At 42.6% G+C, this 10224-nt stretch overlaps 1 protein-coding gene across 1 annotated transcript in view; it reads left to right on the top strand.

The window, feature by feature from the left end:
- The first annotated feature begins 290 nt into the window (after window positions 1-290).
- The window catches only part of ptpdc1a (protein tyrosine phosphatase domain containing 1a), a 25163-nt gene continuing 15229 nt past the window's right edge, over window positions 291-10224 (top strand). Inside the window, exons 1-3 of the mRNA XM_005726706.2 lie at window positions 291-749; window positions 6840-6935; window positions 10001-10172. Coding sequence (XP_005726763.1) covers window positions 6848-6935; window positions 10001-10172 — 260 coding nt within the window. The 5' untranslated portion in view covers window positions 291-749; window positions 6840-6847. The remainder of the gene's footprint in view (window positions 750-6839; window positions 6936-10000; window positions 10173-10224) is intronic.

The following is a 10224-nucleotide window of genomic DNA, read 5'->3' as shown; positions in this document are numbered from 1 at the left end:
AAAAACACTTTCTTATATCCAGGTTCTTCCTTTTTGCTGCCATCCTCCTCTCCTCCTTGCAGATCCTCGCAGCGCAGGCTTGCTGCTGCTAAAACTAAACAGAGCTCCCTGAGAGGCACAGCCAATCACATTGGCCATATTTGTCACATGAGGTAGGACTCCAGTAATTTAACGCTTTCTGCACCGCTGGGTGAATGAGACGTTGACAGATCGTTTTTTCTTTTTCTTTTTTCTTTCTATCGATCAAATTATTGGTGGGGACATGTCCCTTCCGTCCATGCCAAATCTACGCCCTTGCTTTATATACTGAAAATGATATCTTAAATTTAGATGAATAATTGTGAAATTACATCACAGGTGAAATTCTTTACAGCTTTACATCGGTTGTACAGTTCCATTGTTTTGTTTTGTTTTTTAAATTCTATCGCAATAGAGCCCAAATGCCTTTGTTTTCACTTTGGGGACAGTGGCTCTGTAGCTTCTGGATAAACAAACTACCAGACTACAAAATGCAAATTGAGGGGTGCTCGTGGTCACGTGACGCAATTGGACCGTTCCCCATGACCAACGTGTCAGGTTGCTAAGTTAGCTAGTAAGCTAGCTGCACTTAGCTGACCAAATGATGTGGCTCGAAGAAGACGATGCCGCTTTGCGACGTGCCAGCGATAAGACTGTTAGCTGGAAGAGATGAATCGACTATGTCAAAAATTGTAAAGACAGCTACGTACTCGGACGACAGGCAAACAACGGTAAGCTGGGCCTTTTCTAGTCACTGTGCTGGCTTCAGCTAATACAGCAGAGTAAGCTAATCAGCTAGCGGTAAGTCCTCATCTTGCAGCATCAGCACCACCGGGCCAGCGTTACCCAACGCTCCGGAGTCCGTCCTGGCCAAAACAACAGTGTGTCTCACACAAATTCTGATACATGTAAGATAGTGCTTGTGATGTTTAAGCCAATCGTTCATAACTATAATATTAATGTAGCCATTAAGACTTTTAGCCAAGCGTTAATTGTTAACGCTGATAGCGGGACCGAGGAAATCAGAGCTATAACCTCAGCAACCGCTGACAGCATGCTGTTTGTACGGGGACAAATCTGCGTTTTATATCAGGGTGCTAACAGCAATGGGGCAGGAGGTAGATGAGCTCAGCAGGGCAGCGTAAAGATTCTCTTGAAAGCTTAGGAAGGCAGCATGTTCACGTTGGTGTGGGAAAAAAAGAAACTTGTCAGTGTGCTGCTATGTTTGCTCAGACGGTTATTATTATTACAGAATGTAGTTCTCTGTTTAAATGTGCTCACTCCGGTAAATCTTTCTTCATTTTAATGCCAGGCTCATCTAATAGCCGGTATTTCTTCAGTGTTAAAAGAGTGAAATGTATGTTGTTATTATTATAATATATTTAATATTGTAAAAATTTGACCGATTTGAAAGCTTACTCAAAATGCAGTTTGATGGTATGACAGCCAAAGCTTCCTGAAGAAACATTACTCTACAGATTATGTGACATTGCCCACTTATTCTTCCAAGCAATATAATTTGAAGACAGATATTATGTGCACCTTACTGAGGCAAATGTGGGAGTTAATGATATTGATACTGCTGAATTGCTTTGCCTGATCCTATTTTTTAAGCAAGAAATAGTCACTTCCTATTGTGCACATCAAATACTTGAATGTTATGAGGCTCAGTGCTTAATCTGACCAAGCAGCACCTTCAAAGGTGGTGTATTTGGGATCTGATGATCATTGTTTTCCCATTATGTGACATTTGTTGATTTAAAAAACAAACAAAAAAAACAAGCAGAATAATCAGCAGTGGAAATGCTAGTACATCGCCGTACTAATTGTTGCTCAGAACATTTAAGACTTGAGGGCAAGTCTTCACAGACTTGCCCTCAAGAAAGATCATTCCATGCCTCTAATTGTGTTATTTATGACTCTCACTCATAATGGTTGTCGGTGGTTAGGGGTCATTCATAATTCTCCTGTCAGACTTTTCCCTGTGTTGTGTGATTCTGCCAGACAGAAGAGACTGGGTGTGTGAAGTGATTAGTAAAATGTCCCACTGGGGTTTTGTTGCTCTCTGGTTTAGCTCGTTAATGAGTGACAGGTGAAAAAGGATGAACACCAGCTCTTAGCCTGACAGTAAATTGAGCATTGTGCTCTTTGGCACATCATCCAGGTTTGTGATCAGACAGTCCAAAAACATTGGTCTCTTGTTTTTCCCTAATCACTTTTCTTTACTTTGATGGAAAATTTTATGAGGTGAAGGAAAAGATTATAACTATTCTACCTAATAATGTGACAGTGGATGTTGTTGACATAGATCTGCTCTGTTGAAACTAATGTCCTGAAGGTGGATTACGAAAAGCTTAACTTAGGTACTTAAGTGTCATGCTATGTTCTTAGTGTGTTTTTCATGCAGCCTATTTAAAGAAAAATCTCACTTATCAGGTTGTATTTTCTTAAAGGAATGTATACAAAGTGAATTGAGATGTTTGTCATCCTGAGGTTAGTTGTGCACTCTGTTTACTCGTATGTTCTCTTCCTGTTGGAGAGAGATGATTTCATTAAACAAAGGTCTGAAATATCATCGTCTGTAAATAATGGCTGTCAAATAACAGAAAATACAATTTAACAGTATTTCAACAATGCTTATAATTATTTTTTTTTTTTTAAAATGAACTGGAGGAACTCTAATAATTGGGTGGCTGTAGCTCAGGAGGTGGAGTAGGTGGTGGTTCAGTCCTTGGCTCCCCCAGTCTGCATGCCAAATATCCTTGGGCAAGATACTAACCCCAAGTTGCTCTGTGATGCATCTATCGGAGTATGAATGTATGTGAATGTTAGCTAGAAAGCACTTAAGTTGTTTTAAGTTAACTGTTACTTTAGGAGTGTTTGCATTCATAAATAATAATAAAAAAAATAAAGCTTTTGAAAAGGTTTCCCGGTTTCTTCTTTTTCCTTACCTACATTTTACATATAAACCATCTCAGCAGGAGGAAAAGGAAAAGTTTCACATGTTAAAATATAAATGGTCATTCAAAATCTAGCGATAGGTCTGGGTCGCTAAAGAATGACATCTGGTCCAGATCTGGAACAATGTCTGCCTACTCTAGAGTTGGCCTGTGCTCTAAAGTAATGTCTGTGACTAAAATTAATAAATGATAATAATAATAATTCATAATAATCCTTAAAACAGATAGTACAGCAGCACTTAAGTTGAGGCTACAAAAATTGCAAACTGGATAATAGCAAACCATCGATTTGCTCTGCTCATATACTTTATTGAAGATCTTTTTCTAAATCTGTGCCACATAATGGTTCATTCCTGTGAACAACTTTATAACAAGCACATTGTATTTCAGCAGCGTGGTATTGAGCTGTAATTTCATGCATGATATGGTCCATCCCATCACAGCTGACAGGGTAAAATGCAGGTTACACCCTTGCCAGTCAGTCGCGTGGCTAACAGATGGGCAGCCATTCACACTCACACCTACAGACAGTTTCAAATCACCAGTTAGCCCACATTATAATGCCAAAAGTATTCGCTTGTCTGCCTTCACACAGATATGAGCTTGACTGCCATCCCACTCTTAATCCATAGGGTTTAATATGATGTTGGTCCACCCATTGCAGCTATAACAGCTGGTAAGGCAATCCTTACCAAAAGAGTTGAAGCTGTGTTTACGTGTGGGAATTTGTGACCATTCTTCCCGAAGCACATTTGTGAGGTCTGACAGTGATTTTGGATGAGAAAGTCACCTCTGTAGTTCATGCCAAAGGTGTCCTGTCGGGTTGAAGTAGGGCTCTGTGCAGGCCAGTTCAGTTGTTCCACACCAAACTAACTTATCGTGTCTTTATGGCCCTTGTTTTGTTCACTGGTGCACAGTAATGTTGGAACAAGAAGGAGCCATTCCCAAACTGTTCTCACAAATATCATCCAAAATGTCTTGCTATTGCATTAATAGATTATTTTCACTAGAACTAAGCTGAGCTCAACTTCTGAAAAACAACCCCACACCGTAATCCCCCTTCCTAACTTAACACTTGGCACAATGCTGTCAGACAAGTACTGTTCTCCTGGCAACCATCAAATCCAGATTCATCCATTGAATTTGTTACTCCAGAGAAAACATCTCCACTCTTCTAGAGTCCAGTGGCGGCTTGGTGTACACCACAGCATCTGATGCTTTGCATTGGTTGGTGATGTAAAGCATGGATGCAGCTGCTCAGCCATGGAAGCCTATTCCATGAAGCGCTCTAAGCACTGTTCTCGAGCTAATCTGAAGGCCACATAAAGTTTGGAGGTCTTAGGTCTATTGACTCAGCAGAAGGCTGTGGACCTGTGCACACTATGTGACTCAGCATCTGCTAACCCCACGCTGTGATTTTACATGGCCTACTACTTCGTGGCTGAGTTGTTGTCATTCCCAGTCACTTCCATAATGCCAATAACAGCTGACTGTAGACTATTTAGTAGTGAGGAAATTTCAAAGCTGGTTCATCCTGTCACAGTACCGTGCTGAAGTTCACTGAGCTCATGAGAGTGACATATTCTTTCACAGATGTTTGTAGAAGCAGCCTGCATGCATAGATGCTTGATTTTATGCGCCTGTGGACATGGAAGTGATTGGAACACCTAAATGTAGGTGATTTAGGTTGAGTGAATATATTTCACAATATAGTGCAGCATGCTTGTCCTTGGACTGTGAGAGGAAGCATGCTTGGAGAGCACACTCAAACTTCACATTTAAACTAGGATCTCAGCACAGCGACGAGAGAGAGGGGGCCAGGCTATGCGACCGGATTTGTTAATCCCCAGTTGTTAGCCAGCGCACTAGAAAAGACGAATATATGAACGGAGACACAGAGTTGTGCTATATTCTTATGGAGGCTGTTTACTCTGCTGGCTGACTTGTTTCCAGATTAGTCACATTACCATAACTGAAACATGGTGTGAGGAAAACCATTTAATGGGCCATATTTCTTTATTAGCACTCAGTGGAAGCGACTGTCACATCCCACACTCATTAGCTGGTAACGCTCAGCTTTCACACACTGGGTCATGTCCACCAACACACCAGCTTCCCAGAGGAGCTTATGGATACGGCACAAATGCGTGAGGCGTTTTGGCTGATTTGTGTCTAATACTCTGTTGAGTGAAGAGATTTATTCACAGTGGCTTCGTTAGATCAGTTTCACATAACTGTTAATATTTGATACACATGCGTCACGTTGGTCATGAAGAACAGCTTCTCACTCACCAGCTTGTTATCGAGAGCTTCCTATAAACAAAGCCAAGCGGTGTCAGGCTCCAGCCCAGCAGAGTCTTGAACTGATTGGATAGGCTTCTTACCTATCCAAAACACAGGCTGAAGGTGGAAGCACTTCAGCCTGTGTCATACTAAAAAGACAGGCTATAACTTTACACTGTCAATTATTCAGAGATGTTAGGAGTCTCAACAATAGTGTCCTAAACGTGGAATGCTTTCAATTGTGTTTTAAAAAAAAAAAAAAAAAACCCTGAAGGGATTGAAATCTCTTAAATGACAGAAGCGGCTGCCTGAATGTTTACTCTTCCTGTTTTTTAGGCCTCACAAACACAGACTGCTGGATGCACCAGAGTTTTTACACTTTCAGTCTGCCTGTAGGGTGCATGTGTATTTGGTACCAGACATGAGTCGACGTGTTCACAAAGAATTGGTGGATGCATGAGTCTCGCGCTCAGTGACTGATAGAACTGTAAGACTGGTTAGATCACTCCTCAGTACCTTGTGATTTATTTTGCTGGAAAAATAAGAGCAAAATTTTCAGCGATTTCTGAAAAAAACAGACAGGTTAGAATGATTTGAACATTTTGTTGGTGCACATTATGTTCACGAGATTGCTTGCTATTTTTTATTATGTGTTCAAAGCTGAGCTTGTGTTTTACAGCTTAGCACAGACTTGGTTGTTATCGTGCAGCCATCATTAGTACACACTTGTTGAGCTATTCACTCTTCTTTTATATAGATAGATAGATATATAGGTGTGTTTGTGTGGCAATAAAGCAGGCCATTAAGGCCATTAGTAAATCTGGCCTGCAGCCTCGTTGCTCTTTGATTAAGCTCTCTGCATTAACTTCAGGGAGGAAGGAAAAGTCAAAGGTCAGGGAATCGTTTGCCCATCAAAAAGTCAGCATGTGCGATACAGTGACCCTGCTCAATTTTTGATGGGTCTCACAGACAGCCTGAAAGGTGCAGAGTTTCACTCCTCCAGCAGTAGTTGGCACACGGTGTTGAAGGCCTATTAGAGCTCTGGGTGTAACGTGAGAGATGGTTGGTCCCCAAAGTTAAATTGACACTCTGGAAGATTGGTGTGGCACAACTGTGATATCAGGCTACATGTTCAAGTAAGGTATTGGTGCTCTGAAAGAGGATGTGGTCACCTGAATAATTGATAAATGTGTCATCAGTCTTGTAAAACAGGAGAAATCGGAACTTATTGAAGTGGATTTGGAACAAATTATCATGCAGCGATTTTACTGCGTGCTCATCTTGTAGTCTTTGTGATTCTCATACTTTGTAATGCAGCAGCTGCTGCTGTTGTCCCCAGGCTGTATGCACCTGCTCCCAGAGGTGCAGTGGTCAGACCGACACACAATCTGCTGACACGGTGGCTCAGTTTGCACATTTCCCTCTCTCCCCTGGGCTCTCCTGCCAGGCAACGCTCTTATATCTCATCCGTGTGCACACCTTGTCACTGTTTGTGTTATCGGCACGAGAAAAGCTCCTGCTATGTTTTTTTTTCTCCTCCCACCTGCGTTTGACACAATGTTTATTCCCACCTTTCAGCCCGTGCCATGGCAGCAGGTGTCAGCATACTGAGTGACCTGCCTAACTCCATCGGTGGAGCCCGCAGTGGAGAGACCAGCACAGAGATGGAGGCAGGTAGGAGAGCTCTGCACCACACAAACAACACAGGAACAACACCTGCTTTTTATTTGGCAAGGAGATGGCACAGGACTGAGTTAGGAGTGAATTTCACGTCTGGTTGGGTTTTCTTTAATGTAGGTTTACGGAGCATCAAGATAATCCTTATTTTATTCTCAGCTCTTATACGCAAAACAGATGAATGAAAATGTGTGTGGTGTACTGTATGTAACAGGTGGATGAAATGAGAGTGTGTTGTCTGGCTATTCCAAAACTTGTTGAATGATTAGAGAGCCACTCAATTCATAATTGTCGATTCAAAGGTCACTTTGAGTTTCAAAAAACAAATATGGTGGTCGAAAACCTATGTTGGAGTCCAAAATCAGAGGCGGATGTAATGGTGGCTGGTTCCATCTTTTTAATACTGTCACTGTTGATAATGGGTTGGGAGTATGTAGAGGCAAATATATTGGGAAGTGAAGTTACGTTCCTGTCTCATTGTGTGTCAAATTGTGAGTTTACAAGCCTGGGGATTTTCACAGTGTGTACCAGCAATCTTTTTTCCAATATACACTATTGTTGAGTTTTTGTGAAGTAAAGTACTGGACAAGCAACAGGTTACATCTACAGGAGCTGCTCTGCCGTGGAAACCCACGCCATGAAGCTCCCAACATGCTGATGTTAATGCCAGAGGAGGTTTGGAACTTTGCATTTACCGAGTGTTGGCAACTTTCATGCACTATGCACCTCAGCACTTGGTGAGACTACTCTTTAAACTTTACGGGATTTTTCCCTGCAAAGTTGAGCAGCTGTGGGTCGTAAACAATTAAATTCTGCAATAAAACCACTTGGAACCCCTAGAAGAGAAGACATTTCACAGACTGACTTGTTCCAACTGTGACATCCTTTTTATGCTACTGTGCTTGAATTTAGTGAGCTCTTTAGAATAAACCATTCTTCCACAGATGTTTGTAAAGACAGACTGCATGCCTAGGTGTTTGATTTCACACACCTGTGGTACTGGGACTGTGGGCCAAACTCTTGTCCATGTCATGCAAGTTTGTGGTGTGTGATTTCTAAACTCGGTGAGTAAGGAGGCAGTGTTAGTAATGTCAGGGCTGCAGATGTGCAGACCCCAAATCATCATCAGATTTATAACACGTGTTACCTGGAGAGGTACGTTTTCACTGAGCCAAGAAAGAAGAAGAGAGTTATATAGGGTCCGAGTGAGAAGGCACAAGACAGACAGCTTTCCAAAGCGATTCCACTGCTGTGACAACCATTTAATAAATATCTAAAAAGTGATGCGCAGGCTGAAAAAACAGAGGTTCCTAATAGTGAATCACTAACTCAATCACTCAAGTTAAAGTCTAATTCTCCAGTATCCATATGATAGTACCAAGAAATATATACGGGCGATCGTGGCTCAAGAGTTGGGAGTTCGCCTTGTAATCGGAAGGTTGCCGGTTTGAGCCCCGGCTTGGACAGTCTCAGTTGTTGTGTCCTTGGGTAATACACTTCACCCGTTGCCTACTGGTGGTGGTCAGAGGGCCCGGTGGTGCCAGTGTCCGGCAGCCTCGCCTTTGTCAGTGCGCCCCAGGGTGGCTGTGGCTACAATGTAGCCTGCCATCACCAGTGTGTGAATGGGTGGATGACTGGATATGTAAAGCGCTTTGGGGTCCTTAGGGACTAGTAAAGCGCTATACAAATACAGGCCATTTACCATTTACCATAAATTCAATTTATATATTGATTAATATGAATGTTTGTCTGAATGTTTTTGGCTTTCTGTGATAGTTTTAGTACTGTCAGATGTCTGCCTGGTTGCACTGACTGAAAGACTGTAAGACAGACTGATCTGTGAAATATTACAGTAGGAAGTATGAAGGTGGCAGATTTTCAGCCGGTGTTGTTGAGGCTCTGTCCCTTGCAGCTAGTGAAAGCAGCTCTCACTTTTTTGTCAGCCAGCCGTCCTGCTGCTCTCATACACTCACAGAGCCCACAGTATCACTTCACCTTTTGGATGCAGTTTAGTGGTAGACTAGCTGATGAACTGTAGCGCAGCCTTCAACCACAGCTTGTCTTCATTTTAACCAGTGCATTCACGTTGTTACAGCAGTTGAGTTTGTGTTTGATTTGTTGATGCAAAGACATAATTGCTCTTGTATGTGTGTTACATGTGTGTTATATATACAAGAGACATGCATGTATATGTCTCTTGCATTGCTTTAGATTAATATAATGTGGGAAATATGATTTGGGCCAATAACAAGGATTTCATTTAAGCTATCCTGTGTATAATTGACGATTACATTACGTTAATATGAATAGGAACTCACCTGGCTCTCCAGTACAGTTTTCTGCTGAATATATTTGGATCCAGTGCACTTAGTTAATAATGATCCAGTCAAAAGCAGAAAAAGGTGTGCCATTGTACCTGCTGACCAGTGCCGTGTGTTCGTGGCTACTGTAGATGTACAGCTTTAAAAACCAAACAAGTGTGACATTTTACAAGCAGCCTGCCTGCCTCAGATCTGTGACATGGTGTGTGTGCGCGCACTGTGTGAGAACAACATAAGCCCCTGTCCCACCTCCCATTGACGACTTTGGAGATGGTTGTCATGGTGACACTTCAAATGCTACTGATGAACTGATCAGCAATGGGCGATTGTTGAGCCATGATTCATCATGGGCACAGAAGTGCTGAGCCAGGAGCCTTTGTTAGCACAGAGGCGCTTGCTGTGGTGTGCAGGCAGCAGCACTATAGGATGCAGCAGCATCAAGCACGCCGCTCCTTCGCCGGTGAGATGTTGGCCAGAGTGAAGTGGCATGACCGCAGGCGCTCTGCCTCGGACATCCTGCTGAGGGTTCTGCAGCGGCAGTGCAGATCTGCCCTGGACTTCCTCTCCTCCTCCTCCTCCCACACGGTCATGGTGGCTGTCAGCATGAACCAGCCTCAGTCCGTCACCCAGTGCAAGACCAGCAGATGTAACCACACTGAAGAAAATGAGAAATGTTGCAATTTCTATGATATCTTCTTCTGCAAATGAAGAATTTCCTTATGTTTCTTTTTGTACCATTAGCCAATACAAGGGTCCCTACTGCAAAGTACACCAAGATGGGTGAGACCCTGAGGCATGTCATCCCCGGTCACATGCAGTGCTCCATGGCCTGTGGAGGGAAAGCCTGCAAATATGAGAATCCCTCTCGCTGGAGTGATGAGGAGCAAGCCATCAAGGGACTCTACTCATCCTGGTATGTCGATATCTTAGAGTGTCCATATAGTTTAAAGTGGGCAGATGTACAG

This window comes from Pundamilia nyererei, unplaced genomic scaffold (assembly GCF_000239375.1).
Source record: "Pundamilia nyererei isolate P.nyererei 1_Seehausen unplaced genomic scaffold, PunNye1.0 scaffold00021, whole genome shotgun sequence".
In the NCBI taxonomy this organism is placed as follows: domain Eukaryota; kingdom Metazoa; phylum Chordata; class Actinopteri; order Cichliformes; family Cichlidae; genus Pundamilia; species Pundamilia nyererei.
The sequence above is the reverse complement of the archived record's forward strand: the minus strand, read 5'-3'. Positions and strand labels throughout refer to the sequence as shown.